This window comes from Anastrepha obliqua, chromosome 6 (genome assembly GCF_027943255.1).
Source record: "Anastrepha obliqua isolate idAnaObli1 chromosome 6, idAnaObli1_1.0, whole genome shotgun sequence".
Lineage (NCBI taxonomy): Eukaryota > Metazoa > Arthropoda > Insecta > Diptera > Tephritidae > Anastrepha > Anastrepha obliqua.
Window position 1 is genome coordinate 29,853,792 of NC_072897.1, and position 20,763 is coordinate 29,874,554.

Consider the following 20,763-nt stretch of genomic DNA (forward strand, 5'->3'; position numbering starts at 1 on the left):
GAATAGCGATATTGCCCTTAAAAGAGGGATCTGCGATTAGTAGCCTACTAGCTTCCCCAATTGCCAGTACTTTCGCCCGAAAGACACTGCAAGCATTAGGGAGACGCACAGACCTTTCAATTTTAAGTCTATGAGAATATATGCCAGCTCTAACACCACAATCCACTTCATTTAACCTAAATGCACTCATTGTTGTCATCTTCTTGATATGTAGATCTACCGGAATAACGTATGTCAGAGCGTTCAGGGCCTCCCTAGGACATGATCTGATTGCACCGACTGTTATTGCACAGGCTGATCTTTGTATTCTGCCAAGTAGTTTGATGTTGTATTCTCTCTCTAGAGCCTTTCATCAAACTACTGAGCCATACGTTAAAATTCGTCGTATAACCGCCTCATACAGCCATAATGTATACTTTGGTTGAAGAAATCATCTTCTTCCTAGCATACGATTACAGGCATATAAAGCGATTTCTGCTTTCTTTACCCGTTCTTCAATGTTTAATTTACAGCTAAGTTTGGAGTCCAGAATTACCCCTAAGTATTTTGCACTGGCTGAAAGTGAGAGGGTTTGTTCATTAATGTTTGGTAGAGTAAAAATTGGTACCCTATATCTGGTCGTAAATAGCAATAGTTCTGTTTTACGCGCGCTTAAACTTAGGCCACAGCCTTTAGCCTAAGAGTTAAGCTCGCTTAACGCCCTTTGAATGATCCCACTGATCGTATTGGGACACAGTCCTGATGCCATTAACACCACATCATCAGTTAACATTTTACTAATAATAAACGGCCGCCGTAGCCGGATTGGTTGGTGCGTGATTACCATTCGGAAATCACAGAGAGAACGTCGGTTCGAATCTCGGTGAAAACACCAAAATTAAGAAAAACATTTTTCTAATAGCGGTCGCCCCTCGGCAGGCAATGGAAAACCCCCGAGTGTATTTCCGCCATGAAAAAGCTCTTTATAAAAATATCTGCCGTTCGGAGTCGGCTTGAAACTGTAGGTCCCTCCATTTGTGGAACAACATCAAGACGCACGCGACAAATCGGAGGAGGAGCTCGGCCAAACACCCAAAAAGGGTGTACGCGCCAATTATATATTCATATATAATATAATAACACATAACCAGAGGAGTGGAGATAATACTGCCCCCTGTGGAGTCTTTTTGTTATGTTGCTATTACCCATATTAGCTCTAATTATCCTGGTTTCTAGCATAGAGATGATCCAATTGCTAATACAATTTTCCGCCCGTATGTCTATTAACGCCCGTTGGATAGTATCAGTGCTAACATTATTATATGCGCCTTCTATGTCAAGAAAAGCTGCCATGGTGTACTGTTTGCTTGCTAGAGGACCCTCTATTGTCCGGATTACCTCGTGAAGCGCAGTCTCCGTCGATTTGCCTTTGAGGTAAGAATGTTGAGCAATTGAAATACAAGAGCTCTCCAGCGAGCTTCTAATGTGTATGTCGAAAAGCCGTTCAAATGTTTTTAAAAAGAAGAACGAGAGACTAATTTGACTAAAGTCCTTCTCTGATTCATGTCCCCTTCTGCCTACTTTTGGTATGAAGATGGCTCTAACAGGTTTCCAGCTATTTGGAATATAACTTAAGTTTAGACGCGCTTTGAAAATTTTCATTAGCCATGGCAGAATATTATCAAGAGTTTCCTGTAACATCTTGGGAAAAATCACGTCAGGGCCTGGAGATTTGAAAGGTGAAAATGATTTGGTTGCCCATGAAATCTTCTCTCTGTAATAGTCACAACATCCGCAAGATGCTGTGGGTCATAGCCGCTCCGCCAAATTCTTCCAACATCGCTATCGTGAGCGCTACATCCCGGAAAATGAGTATTTAAGAGAAGCTCTAGAGACTCTTCTGCCGTAGAAGTCCAAGTGCCATCTGGCTTCTTGACCCATTGAACGATCTTTGGGCAAGATACGGCTGAGCCTCGCAGAATCTCTGGTAGATTGGATCGAAGAACAAAAATCTCCCCAGCTCTCCTTCTTGGCGGCCCTACTTGCCTTTTTGTACTGTCTCCGACTATCTCTGTACAGTTGCCAATTACCTGTTGAGCAGCTGAGATTAAAATTTGATCTGGCTTCTTCCCTTAATTTCGAGCGCTCATTGCTCCACCAGGGAGGAAATGTTTTTTTTTTCCTATATTTAATTGGACACGGCGGCCACCGTAGCCGAATAGGTTGGTGTGTGATTACCATTCGGAATTCACAGAGGGAACGTTGGTTCGAATCTCCTTTTTCTAATAGCGGTCGCCCCTCGGCAGGCAATGGCAAACCTCCGGGTGTATTTCTGTCATGAAAAAGCTGCTCATAAAAATATCTGCCGTTCGGAGTCGGCTTGAAACTGTAGGTCCCTCCGTTTGTGGAACAACATCAAGACGCCCACCATAAATGGGAGGAGGAGCTCGGCTAAACACGCGAAAAGGGTGTAGGCCCTACGGAATATCTTCTCCAATGTTGTAACCCTACTCTCAAGGTTTTCCGTGAGAGTGATTTGGCTGATCGGAACTCCTCCCAACCTATTGTTTACTACATCTTTGAACTTTTTCCAACTAGGTCTTAGTGGGTTACGATGCGGTAAGGGTGTATCCACCCTCAGATCCAGCTCGTAAAGGATCAAGTTGTGATTCGAGAAAGAATTTTTGTCGGAAACCCTTCATTTGTCTACCCTTACTGAGCTGTTTTCGGACAGTAAAGTAACATTAATCACTTCCGCCCATCCCTTAAAGTACTCCGTACTAGGAAAGGTGAAAGTGGGGGTGTTACCTCTGTTACATACCGTCAGGTTAGAATTAATGATAAAGTCGTAAAAAGACTCACCTCGTTCGTTCGTCTCCGAGCTGCTCCATAGAGAGTGCCTTGCGTTGGCATCGCATCCGAGTAGCAGGTTCTTATTTTTAGCTTCACGCACAAGCCGACGAGCCTCCTCAGGTGGTGCTGGCCGATCATGCGCCATGTAGATGGAAGCCAGTATGATGCCGACACCGTCAGAGGCTTCTACCTCCACAGCCGTCACATCCTGCGAACAATATGATGGGATTAAGAATATGTTCAAATGTTTCTTAGCTACAATACAAGATCTGGAGTTACCTTCAGTCCGTTTTTAGAAAAGGTTGTGGTTGTTTCCAGTAAACCCCTTCACCTCGATGCTCCGTACCCAAGGTTCCTGCATTAATGCGATGTCGACGTCCTCCTCCGCCAGGAGAACGGTTAGGTTGTCCGTTGCAGTCGGGGGTGCTGCAGGTTTATTTGGACAACCTTGAGACCCATGCTACTGGTCGATTTACAATTTGACGACGTCACCAAGCTGCACTCCCGGATGCTGCTCGTTAGCGTCATCGTTTTTGGTAGAAGCGGCGTCGTCAAGTTGCATGCCCGTGAGCAACTCGTTGGCGCCGTCAACCTAGTCCCGATCCTCCTCCGGATTTGCTGAGCGGAATATCTTCAGTTGCGTTTTCCGGACGCCGAACCGAAGTTTGTTGTCCACTTTTCCCAGTGACTCGATGCTCTCCTCCGATATTTGGAGAAGGAAGGGCACACTGTTCTTTTGCGAAGCCTCCGCTTTGATGATGCTCCAGTCATCCATCGGAACAGTGCGGTTGTGTGCCTGCAAGTATGGAATTAGTTGCTTAGCATCGGACTCCATGTTCGGGATCCAGATGCGATCCCTCGGCCGTCGAGGGATTTCGCTGACCGGGATTAGTTTGAGCCTCAAATCTTCCCAGTCATTCTGGATCTGGATTGTTTGCAGGAAGTTCAGAGAGAGTTGATCATCGCATTTGATCACCCTGTATCCACGGACCACCTCCATTAAATCAAATCCTGGCAGTTGACCCTTCGGGATTGCCATGACGTGATCGACGACAATGCGAGACAGCCGTGCAGGTTTACCGCGGTTAGTTAATTCATCAACCAACGCTATTTGCAGGAGATCCCGTGCCACCTCAATAAATGTCCGTTTGGCTGGCTTTGGTATTGAAGCGGTGTGAACCGACACCTTGTGTTTCTTCGTGGGTTTGTCGCTTTCGTCCTGTGAACGATTGCGTTTCACGGCTTTTGCCTTCTGTGTGGCCTGGAACGCCAGGTACTCATCGACCACCTTTTGGCACCTTGCCTTTTCGGCCGCGTTCTTTGGATGAGCTTTCCCTTCAGCCTCATTTTTGCTTATTCTGCCGAGAACAGCCAGAGACCTCTGGTAAAGCTTATACCTGGACGGGGCCTTTGTAACGTTTTGACGTTTTTGCCCCTTGGCATCAGCGGATGTGGATGGTTGATTTAGGGTTGATGGCATGCTGTGGCCCACAGCTTTGCCATCAACCGTATCTTGGCTGGAGGCCAAGAGTTCATCCTCTGAAGGAGTTCCCAACTTCCTCAGTTCGTTATTGCCGGTCCATGTTGACCATTTGTCCATCTGTTGTGGCAATGGGTGCGCCCGCTTGTTCGTCCGTTTTGGGTTTGTGTCCGTCCGTTTGTCCGTCTCCTTGTCTGTCCGTTTGTGGATGCTATCCGATTTTTGTTTTTTATCTTGGTCCAATATATATACACTGTTTCGTACGATCACCTGCCCCGCCAGAGGGCTGCATATGTCGCCATGTGCGGTGACCAAAGAGGATATCGGGGAAATAGTTGGTCAGCTATGGCAGCGCCCCTTACCAATGTTAAAGCCACAGTTACAACCTGAGGCGGCCTGGTGTCAGGAGGGCTCCGCTAGAAGACAGCCTAATTTTGTCCTCCGGCTGCCAAACAGACCCAATAGGCACGGGTCGTATCACACCTTGGGTTGAGGGAGTTTTTTAACGAAGTTTGCATCTTCGACCTGTGTGGTTCGCGGGAGATATCCTTCTACCGCCCATATCTGGGAGGCGTTCCCCTATCCACCCCCTGGGGTCGCGCCTTCTAGGGATATCAAGTTCCCCCGAGGGCACCTGTATCTACTAAAGCATTATAATTTACTTTCCCATCATTCATTACTATACTGAGCAACCCGTTTATTAGTTTAAATACATACTTAATTACTAAATGATTTTGTCTAACCTGTCTCTACAATTGTGCTAGAGTTGTATTCTTCGGATGTTAAGTTGTTGTTCCGCATAAGTTTTGGTTGTTGGTATTGATTGGTGAACAGGCAACTGTTACCCCGTGGTCTTTTCCAATTTTTATTGTTTCTATTCACGTCGTTGTAGTCGTTAATGTTGCTGAGTTGGTTGCCTGAATGCTGTGTTTCTGGACGTTGTGTCCATGGATTCTGGTTTTGGTAATTGCGATGGCGGCTGGTTATAGTTGTATATCTGCTGGTACATGGGACGTCTCTTGTGATGTTGTTTCTCATAGTAGTGTTGGTTGGATGAATGTTATAGACGTAACTTTCGATGTTCGTCATCGTGCTCTATGGTACGGGCTACTGCAAATGCATCCTCTAAATCCCGTATAGGATTTCCGTATAGAGTGGAACGAATGTATGGGTTATTTATTCCATCCTTAAACACGGTTACCGCTTCTTGTGTTGCCTCATCGGTCATTACATTGGTCACTTCTTGGCTATGACCAGACATAGATATTTTCCACGTTGTCATGGAAATCACTTAAATTGTGTTTACCTTGTGTTTACTTCATCTTGTCCTGCAACACATATAAAGTTCGTTGATCAGTATATATTATAGGTATAGTCCAATCTATTCCTGATTGCATCAAAATTAAATATTATGTTATGGTTGGTCAACACGTCAGCTGCTGCACCTTGTATTTTAGTTTTTATAATTGATAAAGCTTCCACGTATCTGCTGGAATTCCTATGATTACTAATTCCATCCATAAGTCTAGAGACATCTTCCCTCCATACGCGGTATTTGGAAATGTAGCCGTCAAATACCGGTTATGTTGACTGGTTCCAATAGTTCTGCTGCTGATTCCATCATTACTGGGTTAACTTGGATCTGATCTATCCGGGCTCTTAATGTTGCATTTTCAGCTTGGATACTCTGAAGCATTACTTGCAAATTAGCTATCTGCTGAATCAAAGTGTTCACGTCGATTTGTTCCATAACGTCAATGATGTCCAAATTTCTTTGTGTATTAAGTTTATTACGTTTCTCCACAGATTTTCTCATCTGCTCCTTTCTATGAGAATTAGACCACTGTTTTTATTTTTTTAACGAAAGAAATAAGAATAGTTTTTCTATCACTAAATTTTTTATTCCTTTGTTCACTATATTTTCACTTCTTTTCCTTACAGCCTTTAATTTTTTTACATAAAATTTTGTCCTTCATGAAGTATTATCTATGTATGTCTTTGCTGCGGCAAGGATGACTACTTTGGAAGATAGTTAAGGTTTGCTTGACTTTGGACAAATATAAGAATTAATTTTCTGAATTCAATTTTGGGGTATTTCTTAACACTATGTTAATACTGGGCTGACTGCCAACATATTTGACAGTCGTATTTATAACTTATGTTTATCTTTCGCTGACTGATTGCATGGTTATACTTAGAATTTACTTAACTATATTATTTCTATTTATTATTTGTGAACGAAATCATTCCTTAACTCTCCCCTTCCTAAATTAAATCACCCCGATTTATACCGAATTAATGTTTGTTCCTTGTTCTTACCTAAATAATTTTTACAGTTATTCACTCGATTGTAAATAAAGTTGCAAAGGCAATTTCCTTATCGGTGAAAATTTTTACATGCTTAGTTCTAAGTGGTGTAAATTTAAATAGTTTACAATGATCATTTATGATGGGATATTTCTAAATAATTGCTATTTTTAGGATTTTTAGTTCTTATTAAATATTTGTTCGAATGATGTGGTAATTTTTTGTCAATTAGTCACGTAGAATAAAAATTTGAATTCGTCAAATAAACATGAATCGTCTGTTCTAGTTAGAATATATTTCCTGTTAGTTATGGTTGTTATTTTTTGTGTCTCCTTCTGCTTGAATTGCGATTATGATGACCATTGCTAGTAATATCAGGTAATTCATTGTCGTCTCCTGTAATTGTGTAATTTTTACGTTGTCTTGTGAATAATTTTTCCCTCCTTAATAAAAAAACGTGTCCTCACGATCTTCCTGCACAAAGTACTTTTTGTAACGACTGTCGCTCTTACTTCTGTTGTTAGTCCTTAACACCAATATCTGGTCCCCTTGTTTGAAAGTTCGGTGTCTAGTTCCCTGGTTTAGACATATTAATGCTTTCTCCGATGCGTCTTTTAATTTTTTTACTATGTCTTCCTTGCTGTATGTTATTGGGTTAAAATGTACCATATATCCTTTGGTTTCTTTCTTCTGTAACGGAATGGGTTGTGTTGTTCAACTCCTTTATAGCTACAAATAGCTCCTCGGTTGCTGATGTTGAATCATTTATTTTTAATTTTCTTGCCGATTCTGATATGGAATTGTGCGTTCGTTCTACCTGACCTTTTGCCTTTGATCTATATATTGGTATCTGTCTTTTGTTGATATTGTAGTTTATACACATTTGTTTTAACATTTTTGTATTCAGACTACTTTCGTTATCTGTCATGAGTCGTTTACAGTTCGGAAAATTGTTGATAAGAATTTGTTCTACTATTTTGCCCATTTCTGTTCTTAAGTTTAATTGTCTGATAGTTATGTATTTTGAATTTATCTACTGCTACTAAATATGTTTTTTGTTCATTAAAATAAATATCTAAATGTAAATATTCTCCTGATTGTGCTGGTGCGTGTGATTCTTTTAATGAATCTCTTGTGGGATTCCGTTCGTATTTGCCGTAAAGACAAGCTGTGCACTTTTTGTTGTATGCCTTACATTGTTGTTTTATGTTCGGCCAATAGTATTGTTCTAATAGTTCTTTTACATTATTTTTGTATGTCCTGTATGCTCGTTAGTGTGTTTGTTTAACTAATTCTAACTGTCTACCTGGTTGTGATACGTCTTCGAGTTTATTTGGTGTATATACGAATTTTATATCTGTGAACTTTTTTTTTATAACTTGTCCGCATCTAAATAAATCCTCAGCTGTTGTATGTATTGTTGCGATTGTTTTTGGCTCCAAAAGCCTTTTTAGTTCGGATATCAGATAATTTTCGTCAGTAAAGGTCATTGTGTGACGTATTTTACTTTGAAATATAATACACGAACTTGTCTCATTCTTTTGAGTGTTTGGTATCAATTCTACAGGGTGGGCCATACAGCGTTTGCTTTTTGAACCACCTATTTTTTTGAGAATGGTAACACAAATGACATGTCAAATGTGTGCATAATTTTCTTAAAGGTTTGACATTAACGAAATGGGACGCTATACGCTTGAACAAAATTGGAAAATATTGAAAACCTATTTCCAAAGTGGTGAGCCTTCTACTCAAACTGTGAGAAGTTTGAAAAAAAATTCCAAAAAAAGATTTGCCAACAAGACAGTTTGTGGATCAATTTGTTAATCGTGTTCGTGAAAGTGGATCGTTAATGAATAAAACAACACGTGAACGTGCTCCTACAGTGCGTACACCCGAAAACATTGCTGCTGTAGCCGAAAATGTGCGTGAACATCCAACAACCTCAACTCGTTATCGTTCTCAAGAATTGAACATTTCACGCACTTCTTTGAGGAGAATTTTGCAGAAGGACCTCGGTATGAAGGCTTACAAAGTTGAATTGGTGCAAGAACTGAAGCCTAATGACCATCCAATGCGTTTTCGATTCGCTCAATGGACAGAAAATCGTTTGACCGAAGATGATCATTTTTACCGAAAAATCATCTTTTCTGATGAAGCTCATTTTCACATCGGTGGCTACGTCAATAAGCAAAATTGTCGGATTTGGGGCTCAGAAAATCCACACGTTACTGTAGAGAAGCAAATGCATCCACAACGAGTCACTGTTTGGTGCGGTTTTTGGTCTGGCGGAATCATCGGGCCATTTTTTTCGAAAATGAGCGAGGAGCCACGGTTACAATAAATGGCGAGCGTTACCGTGACATACTAAAAGAGTTTTGTTTCCAAAAATTGAAGAGGATGACATGGACGACATTTGGTTTCAACAGGACGGTGCAACTTGTCACACTGCCAATCTTACACTCGAACTTTTGGCTACCGTTTTTGAAAACCGAATAATCAGCCGAAATTCCGATATCAATTGGTCGCCTCGGAGCTGTGATTTAAGCCAGTTGGACTATTTTTAAGGACAAATGCTATGCGAACCATCTAGAGACGATTGATGCTTTCAAACACGAAATCGAAGATGCCATTCATGAAATTGGAGCCAAAACAATCGAAAATGGGCTTAAAAATTGGGTTGATCGAATGGCCTACTGTAAAGCCAGTCGTGGCAGTCATTTGAACAATACTATTTTTTATTCATAAATGACAATGTTTAATCTTCAAAATAAAAAAAAAAGTTTGAAAAAATATTGATAAGTTTTTTTTTTTATAGCCGATTCAAAAAGCAAATTTTACATGGCCCACCCTTTATTTGGGTACCGTATGCAATTAGCGGTTGGCGTACTGCCTTGATTGTGTCGTTGTATGAACTACCAGATGAGTGTACAGTATGTCTTAATTATTTGTCGTGACAAGGCGTGAGCTACAACATTCTGTGCGTCTGGTTTATACACGACTTTTGCTCCATTATCTTCGATAATATTTTTCCATCTCTTTAGTTTATGATTCGAATTCGTATCCGATATGGCGTAAGTAAGCGATTGATGGTTGGTATATATGGTTAAGTCGGCTATGCCGTATATGTTATTTCGTAATTTTTGTAGTGACCATATAATAGCGAGTAACTCTTTCTCGTTGGTACTATAATTTTGTTCTGTGGTACTGAGTGTGCGTGATAAAAAATAAATTGGATTTTCAATTTGATTCAAAAGAGCTCCAATGGCTTTATTGGAAGCGTCTGTAGTGAGTTCAAAAGCTTTCTCATAATTTGGCTGGTATAATTCCATCTGCTCCTTTAAGCAGTTTTTCAGTTTATTTATGGGTTCTATCAGGGGCGGATCGTGACATTGTGGGGCCCTGGGCTAATATTACTCGGGGGCCCTGTTTTCTATGGTGATGCAGTATATAGTTATCAGAAAAAAAAAATCATCTTATAAAAACATTTATTTATCAAAACAAATATGACAATAAAGGATATTAAATTATTGTACAAATCAATCTTTCTGCATTTTCGTGCAGCGAATTCCATTATTTGGTCATCAACTGCTAAATCCTTTGTTAGATCACAATTTATCGAAAGAAGAGATAAATGATTAAGTCGATCGTTCGACATTGTTGTCCTATACTTATTTTCAATATATGACATCCTGGAGAAAGAGCGCTCCGCTTCGCAGCTGGTGATGGGCAACGTCAAAAAAATTTTTAAGATGGTGTAACAATTAGGAAATACACCAACAAGTTCCCTTTCATAGATAAGCTTATAAATTTCACTGCAAGAGGTGTAGCAGTCTGATTTAGATTGTAGTAAATATGATTTTAATTGAATGCATTCATTTACTAAATTTTCATCTACGTCATCTGAATAATATTTTATAATATTGCGTACACTTTCCAGATCCACGCTTTCCTGGTTTTTATTCTGCAAATCCATTAAAAAATTAAATTTTTTGCTGGTTGTCTCATAGACTTGACCCCTTTCATTTAAATCCATAATCACCTTCTTCAATGCAACGTTTAGCGTGTCTCTTTTAAATTTTTCTGCGTCGCACACTGAGACTTTAGCAGTAGACTTATCGGCAAATTTTGAAGTAATTTGTCTCTTGTAAACGTCGCTGTAACTTGTTTCCTCACTAGTACTTAATTTTTTAGCTTTCCCTTCGTACTCTTTTAGCTTCTGATCCGAATGCTGCCGTATGTTGTACACGAACTCTTTTAACGAAACAATTAATTTAGTGCCTTCGCAAATATTTAAGCCAGGGCTCTGTATTTTTTTATTTACTACATGAAACCTCTCCAAAATTTCTTCGCAAAATTTGATCAAAATTGCAAATGAGAGTTTCGCCAGTTTATTAAATAAGCTTCGTGCCTCTTTTCTGAAATCAGCTTTCTCATCCTCATTTTCGCTAAAAGTTTTTAAAATTTTCATAATTTCAGAATAATGATTTTTTAAAGCTTTGACAGCCTCATAATGACAAGACCATCTGGTTTGGCTTAAACTTTTTAACGTAAATTTTAGTTGGATTTCATGATGTAACAATTCCCACCTATGGGTTGAAGATGAAAAGAAAACATATATTTTTTGCACCACTCCAAAAAAATTTACAATTTCGGTTGCAACTTTAACACATTCTTCACCAACTAGGTCAAGGGAATGTGCAGCACATGGTACATAATCCGCACTTTAGTTTTTTGTTTAATTAGTGCTTGGACACCTTTGTACTGACCCGACATATTGGCTGCGTTGTCATAAGACTGTCCCCTACAATTATCCAGTACCAGCCCATTTTTTTCTAAAAAGTCTTGTAGAATATTAAATAAATGTAAACCAGTATGACTACTAATTTTGATGAATGAGACACATCTCTCGTACACATTTCCCTGAAAACAGTATCGTAATACAATAGCAAGTTGGTCATTGTGAGACAGATCTGGAGTTGAATCCATCACAATTGAATAATACTTTGTGTCGTCGTTGTTTAATTGATTTATAATTTGTTTCACTATCTGTTTGCCCATAATATCAATAACTTCCTCATATACTGTTTTTGATAAGTACGATATTGTTGGTTTCGGTCGCAGCTCTCGTTGTTCAATATGTTCCCGAATGAATGGATCAAACTCTGCCAATAGATCCAGAGCTACCATGAAATTACCATTATGTGGTGTACCAAATACTTCTCCGGAACCTCTAAATGCTAATCCTTTTATACTCAAAAATTTTATCACTGCAATAACCCGTTTCATGACATTATGATAGTACTCTGTTTCTTTCTTTGATTGATCCTGGAGCTGCTTATCTACAACAGACTTATTTTCTTTTCGTGACAGCCAAGCTAACATAGAAAGTTTATGTTCATTAGAATTTTCGTGATTTTCTAAAGACGTTCCTATGTGTTTCCAATCAGAAAATCCCGTTGTGTACTGAGAAAGTGTTTTAGAAAAAAGTTTGCAAGTCGAACAAAAAATAGTCCCAAGGCTAGGTGAATAGCACAACCAAGGTCGTTCCAGTAATTGGCCGTTTTTCATTTTCTTAATGAAATATCTGTCTGAGAATGATCTATTTTGATCTTTATATTTTTTTGTTGAAGCTGGATATTTATTTTCTGGATCTTTATTTTGAAGATCTGTTATTTCAAGAGAGAGGATGTGATTAATGAAGTAATTATTTAATGACACTGGCCACGATCCCACGTCAAGATATTTCCCAAACTCAAAGTTAATGTTTTCTGAATTCCGTTCAGTCTCAATATAAGCTTCCTTATGTTGAGCATTAATATCGTTTTCAGTTGGATCAGAGGGTTGTTGGTAGTCAGATAATTGTTCATTTGCATCACTAATATTTTTTTTTTGGTGTTGGGGTTCCTTACTCTCTGTAGATATGTTCTCTTTGGATAAGGTTCCTTTCTTTTCGCTTGATAATCGATTTTTAGATCTTTCATCGTCATTTTTATGTTCTATTTTAAAAAAAGTATGTAGTTTTGCACATTTACTTTTTTCTTTTTCTCGGCTTAACTGTAATTTTCGTTTTTCGGCTCCACTTTTATATTTTCTTGTAGACATTGATATGATTTTGGTATTCTAAAAATAATCAAAGAACAGAATTAACCTATAATCGTTGAGATAATCTTATAGGTACTAATATTTTGTACAAGTAACGCAATTTATTAGAAAAAACATGCGAATCGCTAGCCTCTACAGATTTTTGGTTCCATGTAGAGCTGGCCATAATTCGAATTCCCATCCACCCTTACAGAAATTACAGAGAACACTTATAACTAGATTTACTTACGAAGTTGATGCAATTGCCTTTGCTTTGTTCTGAATATTCCATGGAGCTTCACTGTCTCTTTTCAAAATTCGAGACGTACTATTATCGCACCAACACTTTTTTATGCACTACACTTTTTTTAAGTTATATAGTAACTTTATTAGCAGCACACAGCCAGTTTTTGTTTATTTTTGCACTTCGAAGACAAGCATGAACTAAATTCTTCATCTACGGGAAGTCCCCAAAATATACGCAATACACACGCACGCTATAAAATACACCGTCTATAGCCAAGCGAAGTGGCAGGTTGATCGATTTTAGTTGCCAAACTTACGATTTTTTTTTTCGTTGCAAGTAACGTTCGCACACGTGTCCAAACAAAAGAACATATACATATAAAGTCAAGTATCAATGTTTATGTCAGCGCAGGATCAGCGCAGGATCAGCACTGTCAAAAAGTGTGAGTACTTAATTAGTTGGCACTTAACCTTTTAAACGGTTCTGGCCATCTAGTGTTTTTAGTAGAAAACTAATGTGAGTGTGGTAGTAAAATAACAGTGCGTCTTGTAGGGCATTCGTATTTTATTTTTATTAGTGGCTGGGGGCCCTTTGCAACCACGGGGCCCTGGGCTGAAGCCCAAAAAGCCATTAGGTAGATCCGCCACTGGGTTCTATGGCCGTTTGTATAAACTAATTTTTGTGTTCTTACTTTTATTTTTTTCCGATATGAGAATTGTGTAAAGTTAAGGGTTAGCTAGAGCTGCATAGTTTTTTACGAATTTTATATATGTAATATAGTATCCAGTAAGTCCTAAGAATCCTCTAAGGCCTTTGAGGGTTTTGTGGTATTGTGTAATTTTCTATCGTTTTTACTTTATTCCGACCTAAGTATTCTATCTCTTTCATGAAAAATTTTGAATTTTCATTGGGAGGGATTATTAATGCGTTAAAAATAGTTCGGATGTGTTTCACATGCTCGTAATAGGATGATGAGTAAATGATTACATCGTCAATGTAAACATATGGGAATTTACCTATGAAGTCGCGCAGGTTGCCATCCACACATCTTTGGTAAATAGGGGCGCTCTTCAATCCGATAGGCATTCGAATGAACTCATATTTAACTCCATTCACACAAAACGCTGTTTTCTCTCTGTCACTTTCTTTTATCTTAATTTGACCAAACCCGGACCGCAAATCAAGTGTAGGGAAAAGTTTGGCTTTCCCTAAGTTTTGCAGCGTAATTTATGTCTTGTATTATATATCTGTCTGTGACCGTGTGTTCGTTTAATTTCCTTAATTCTATAACCATACGTCTTTTGGGTTTCCGCTCTTATCTACACCTTTCGTATGTACGGTTAACATGGGTGAATTGTATGGGCTGTAGCTTTTTCGTATTATTCCCTCTTTCAATAATTTGCAAATTTCCTTATTTACAAATTCTACGTCATTTATATTACTTGTATATTGTTCGGTCCATATAGGATCCTTTGTATCTGTCCGTATGCTAGCTTCAATCCTTGTAGTGAAAGGTAACGGTCCTATGACATTATTGTCCTTCATCAACCTATCGATTTCTGCTCTATACGTGTCTATCCCTACAATGTAATTTGCATACATTTTTTAACTAATTTCCGACTTCCTTAACACCTCCAATGTCATCTTGTTCAAATTTATAGCCGCGAGTTATGTTCCTATCTTTTGAAGGATAGGAAAAAAACAATACACTACTTTCTTTCACTACTGAATTACAACTGATTCTTTTATTAAAAGTATTTCAAAATGAAACTTATAACTTAATTACAAAATTGCTTATTCTGTGTTCCAATACTAAATCAATTTCTTAATAATGTTAATACTGCTTAATTAGCATTTTACAAGTTTTTGTTAATTCGACAATCGGTGATATGAAGCTTATAAATTAATTGCAAAATTGCTTATTCTGTATTTTAATAATTCTTATGAACTCAATTAAATTACAATTTGCTAATTATGTCACCAAGCAAAAATCTTTACTCGACTGAGAATCGGTCACACACTCATGACACATGCCCACCTGCTCAGCGGTTCACCGAAGCCTACATGCCCTTTTTGTGGCTCCAACGAATTTACTACACTTCATCTGATAGATACTTGTCCTTCCCTACAAAATATCAGAGCATCCTTTTTCTCAAGCATCAAACCATCGGAACTCCTCAAACAGACAACGTTATGCAATTTAAATAAGATTTGTGATTTTGTATCTAGATGTAAGTTAAGGCTATAAGACACGCTGTCGTTTTTATTATACTAATAGCCGAAGGCCATAGTAGCCAGTGCTTTAGCTCTTTAAGTGGAAAAGTTATTTATAATTGTTACTCCTTTAATAAATAAATAAATAAATATATTTTAATAGTAATTCTTTTGAACTCAAATTACAAGTTGCTTATTCTATATTTAAATAATAATTCTTGTGAAGGTTTGGTTGGTGGTTGTGTTATGGGGTTTCCATAACTCCTCCCCGCTTAGAGTAAAGTGAAGGCCAAGGAAGACGTGGGGGCTGGAACGTTTAGTTGAAGATCAGGTGTGAATTGAAATTTAGTTCTTATCCTTGCAATGTAAACAAGGGCGGCGGTAAATATGATGCTCAATGAACAGGTTGTTAGGATAATAATGTTGTTTTTCTTTGATGTTGTTTCGTGACTTTCTATTCGATAGCTTCTAAGTTTGTCGAGGCTCAGTTTGTTTGTTATTGTTTTTGCGCTTACTTCGGAATAGCTTATGAGGGGTAGAAAAAATTCGTCTCTGTAAAACATGGGGTTGTCTTTGTAGATTTCACCGTTGACATTGATTGAACAGTTGTTGTAGTAGAGGAGAGCTGTACCCTTAACTTCATAAGTGTCGTTGTTGCAGCAAGTTGTTACGGTAGTCTTGTTTGTGTTGATGAAGATAATATAGTTTGGTTCAGGTTGTATGATTAAGTTTATATTGCCAACATCTTCTAGGTCGGTTTGTTGCTTATTATTTGTCCAATGCAGGTGGAGTTGTATACTCAGTATATGGTGATTTTTTGCAGTAGTAGGAGTTCTCGACTCTTGGACAAGGTTCGTTTAAAAATTGGATGTGGTTTTTATTGTATCTAAGTATGGTTTTATTTTTATCTTTTTCGTGTTATTTAAGGGAATTGGAAGTATATGATAAAGTTCATAGTTTTCTTTTGATACATTTGGTATTTGTACATTGAATATACTATTTGAATTATTATAATATGCTTGTAGTCCAAGCAGTTCGTATATTTGCTCTTTCGAGCTAATTTTTATTGACTGGCTTTCCATATAATTATATATTTGGTCTAGCTCTGCAGTGCTTAGTATGAATTTCGATATCACATTTAGTTTTGCTAGGACAATTGATTCGGCGATGCTCTCTAGGTGATTGTTTAAAAGGTCTATTAATTTGGCTGATATACTGAAGTTAAAAAAATTGGTCATATTCTTTCAAGATATTGTTTGCTATTTTGTTAATGTATGTTTCTATTTTATCCTGTCTATATGGATAGTGAGGTTTTGCAATTTTCCTGCATGATTGAATTTATTTGGTTCTGGTTATTCAGTATAGTCTCGATATGCGTTGTATTAGTTTCAATGTCTTGAATTTGTTTATTTATGGAAAATGCGTCATTGGCGTCCATATTCCCCGTGATGAATTTCACGACTCTCCCTAGTCCATTGATGAGTCCACGTTTATGTCGTTTATGTGGTGTAAGTATCTGTACTTTATTTGCTATGTAGTTACTTGAGTTTTAACCTAGTTACTTTTGTGAAGCTTGTAGTTCTGTGGGTGTTCTTATTGACAGTTTTAGTGTATTCGTCAAGGTTAACAATATGTATAAGGTTATTGTAATTAGTGATTATTCTTGCGGGTCCTAATCGGAATCTAACTACTTTCTGATGTTTGCTTATTTCTGTAATGTCTATCCTTCGAGAAAATGCTAGTGGTATCCTATGAATAAAGAAAGGGTTTAATTAGAAGTTTTTGCTTCTGTGTGTATCTTTTTTAATTGTGACTTGTGAAATTTGTTGTTATGTTCTGTAATTATAGTTACTCTATTGTTTTTCTTCACTTGATGTTTTGTAAATCTGGGTGTAATCTTATTACGTTTTGCTTCTTTACGATAAATGGTTTGATTTTCTAATTTTTCCGGGTCTGAGCAGGTTTCGTTCAGTTTATTTATCCTATTGCTTGTTGCATTTTCCATTTTCTCTTTGATTTGTGGGTATAAAATGTTTTGGAATTCGTTAAGTTTTGTAATGCATGTTCGTTGTTGTAGGTGATCAACGTTTCTGTAAGTATGTCGTCATGGTCTTCGCTGAGGTGATTCTCTTTTCTGGTAGTTAATACAAATCTGTATATTTCTGTTAGGGTGGAATGTAGTATTTCTACAGGATCGTGCTCGTGCTCTGTTGAAATGAGGTAATATGCAAATTAATTTGGATTTGCCTACAAAATTCTTTGAAAATATTGACTGTGAACTCCGAGCCTTGGTCAGCAACTATTTTCCTTGGAATACCGTAAAGATTAATGAATTGTTTTACAGATTTTAGTATACATACTGAATGTCGTGATGGGAGTGTGTATGCTGCTGCAAATTTTGAAAATTTGTCAATAACTGTTGCATTTGTTTGTGGTTTATGCTGTAGATGTCTATATGTAAGATATCTAAAGGCTTTAAGGGGGTTTCCGGTTTTTCAAACAAGGGTCTGTGTTTTTTTTTTCATAAAAGGGAAATAAAATTGTCTTTTAAGATGGAGAAGCATTTCGTTAATTCCGCGGTGGTTGTTATTCTCATGGTAATTCTTTATTAGTTCCTCTTGTTTGTCAGTGTCTGTTATGTCGTACAATATTTCTTTACATTGTATTAAACGAAATATTTTATTATTTGAAAAATATTTTGAATATACGGACTGAATAATGCGAAAAGTGTCATCGTCAGCAAATATAGCGGACAACTTATTTTTATTGAGAATTTTTTTTTAAACATCTATTATTATTTCTTCTGTATATACAGGTTTCCTGAATATCCTACGTTGTTTGTTTTTGAATGGTATGATAACTGACATTTCTGGAGTTTCTGATGATTTTTCGAATATGAGCTGTAGATTAAAGTCGTTTAGAGTTTTGTCTGAGATATATATGCCGTCATTTAAATTTCCTTCTGCTGAATGCTCTGTGGTACCAGATGTACCTTTATTTGAAGCAACATCATTTACGTTTATTTCTGATAATTTAGGTGTATGTATTTTTATTCGACTTAGGGCATCAGCATTTGTATTTAATTTTACTTTATTGTATACTATCTCATAGTCGAATTCTTCCAGTTTGAGGCGCCACCTGAGCAGTTTTGAATTACGCTCTTTTAAACTCATTATCCACGTGAGTGGTCTATGATCAGTCACAATAAAGAACTTACATCCAAACAGGTATGGGCGGAAATATTTTGTCGCCCATACTATCGCCAATAGTTCTTTTCCTATTGTTGAATACTTGTATTCGGATTCCGAGAGGGTTCGACTAGCGTAGCTATAGGTTTATCGTTTCCTCTGCGACCTTGGGATAGTATAGCTCCTAACGCAAAGTTGCTTGCGTACGTGGTTAGTATAAAGGGTTTTGCAAAATCAGGATACTGTAGAACGGGGTCATTAGTTAAGATAGACTTACGTGTTTCAAAAGCGTTCATGTATCTCTCATTAAAGTCTATGTTTTTACCCTTCTTGAGGCGTTCCGTTACGGCTTTCGTTAATTTGGCAAAATCCTTAATGAATTTTCGGTAATACCCGACGAGGCCAATGAAGCTTTTATTTTGCTTCTGAGTTCGAGAGATTGGAAAGTTTTTTATAACATCAATTTTTGTCGGGTTGGGTCTTATTCCCCCTGTTGATATAATATGCCCGAGAAACTTTGTTTCTTTTTTTAAAAATTCGGATTTATCTGTTCGAATTTTAAGGTTGGATGATCGAAGCGTATCGAAAACTAGCTGGATGTTTTGTATGTGTTTTTGTAGGGATGTTGAATAGATAATAATATCGTCTAGATATACTAGGCATATTTTACCTACTAGTTTACCTAAAACGTTAGCCATGACTCTTTGGAAGCTATCCACCTTTCTTTGTTGAGTACAAAAGGCATTCTAAGATACTCAAAATGTCTGCCTTCTACTGTGAATGCAGTTTTTGGTATGTCTTCATCATGCATCTCAGTTTGGTGAAACCCACTTGCCAAAACAAGTTTGGTAAAGTACACACATTTACCTAATTGGTCTAGAATTTCGCTTATATTGGGGAGCGGATACCTATCGGATATGGTTTTCTCATTAAGTTTCCTGCAGTCTATTACCAGCTGCCATTTCTGTTTACCGCTGGTATCTGGTATTTTTTTTGGAACTATCTATACAGGGGAACTCCAGGGAGAATAACTTGGGCGTATTATTCCCTGTTCTAACATATCTGCTTTTTGTTTTTTTACTTCGGATTTGTGTACTTGAGGGTATCTATAGGATTTTGTATGTATAGAGATATCGTCTGTTGTTATTATTTTATGCTTGACTTGATTGGTGAAAGTCAATTTCGTTTTTCCTTAAAAAAAGATATCTTTATAATTTTGGCAGAGTTTTAATAGGTGTAATTTTTCTTCACTGTTTAAATGCTCTGTTCTAAGTGTTTCTAAGATATCGTATTCACAGTTTCCTATTTGAATTGATTCGAAATTAAAGGCTTCTACGAACTCATTACAGTTGCATTTGCAGTGATAAAAATTGTTTCTATGCAGATATCTCCGTCCCTCACATCTACTAGAATTTTTTTTATAAGTTTATGAAAATTAAATAAAAGAAATCTTAATTCACCTGATTCGTTAAACTCAACGAAGTTTGGAAGTCTAACCTCTTTGTTCAGTTTATATTTGTTGAGGATCGTTGTTATAGTAATTGGCTTACATGTTATTTGATCAGAAGGATTTATAAATGTTGGGTTTATAAATGATGAGGAGGCTCCCGTGTCAATTAGGAATTTAAGAGGTCGTCCGAATGGGGAGGAGATATTAGTGTAGCCTAACTCGCTACCATGCTTGTTTATATCTAGGTATCATGTCTGTTGTTTGCTAAGTCGCGAAAATTTGTGTTGCCCTCAATGTTTGAATAATCTTTTGTTTCTTGGCACTGATCTAAGTTTTGTTGATAACCTGCGATTGGTGGTAATGAATCTAATAGTCGTTGCTTTGAAAATTATAAAGCTCCCTTCTCTTGTATTGATTTCTGGATGCGAGAGTACGCATCGTGGGGTCAGTTTTAAAGGCTCTTTGAGTTGTGGTTGGTGCTTGAGTTTTCACATAGCTGGACATTCTGGGGCCCTGGGCTAATGTTACTCGGGGGCCCTCTTTTCTATGGTTATACAGTATATACATATAATAGTTATCAGAAAAAAAATCATCTTATAAAAACATTTATTTATCAAAACAAATATGACAATAAAGAATATTAAATTACAGATCAACGAATTCCATTATTTGCTCATCAACTGCTAAATCCTTTGTTAGATCAAAATTTATCGAAAGAAGAGATAAATGATTAAGTCGATCGTTCGACATTGTTGTCCTATACTTATTTTCAATATATGACATCCTGGAGAAAGAGCGCTCCGCTTCGCAGCTGGTGATGGGCAACGTCAAAAAAATTTTTAAGACGGTGTAACAATTCGGAAATACACCAACAAGTTCTCTTTCATAGAAAAGCTTATACATTTCACTGCAACAGGTGTAGCAGTCTGATTTAGATTGTAGTAAATATGATTTTAATTGAATG

The 20,763-nt window shown here is 37.5% G+C and overlaps 1 protein-coding gene across 1 annotated transcript; it reads right to left on the minus strand.

Annotated features, from left to right (window-relative positions):
* Positions 1-3,424: 3,424 nt before the first annotated feature.
* Positions 3,425-4,432, minus strand: LOC129250280 (uncharacterized). Its single transcript, XM_054889916.1, has one exon. It carries the CDS (start codon positions 4,430-4,432, stop codon positions 3,425-3,427), a length of 1,008 nt encoding a protein of 335 aa, XP_054745891.1.
* Between the last annotated feature and the right edge of the window lie 16,331 nt (positions 4,433-20,763).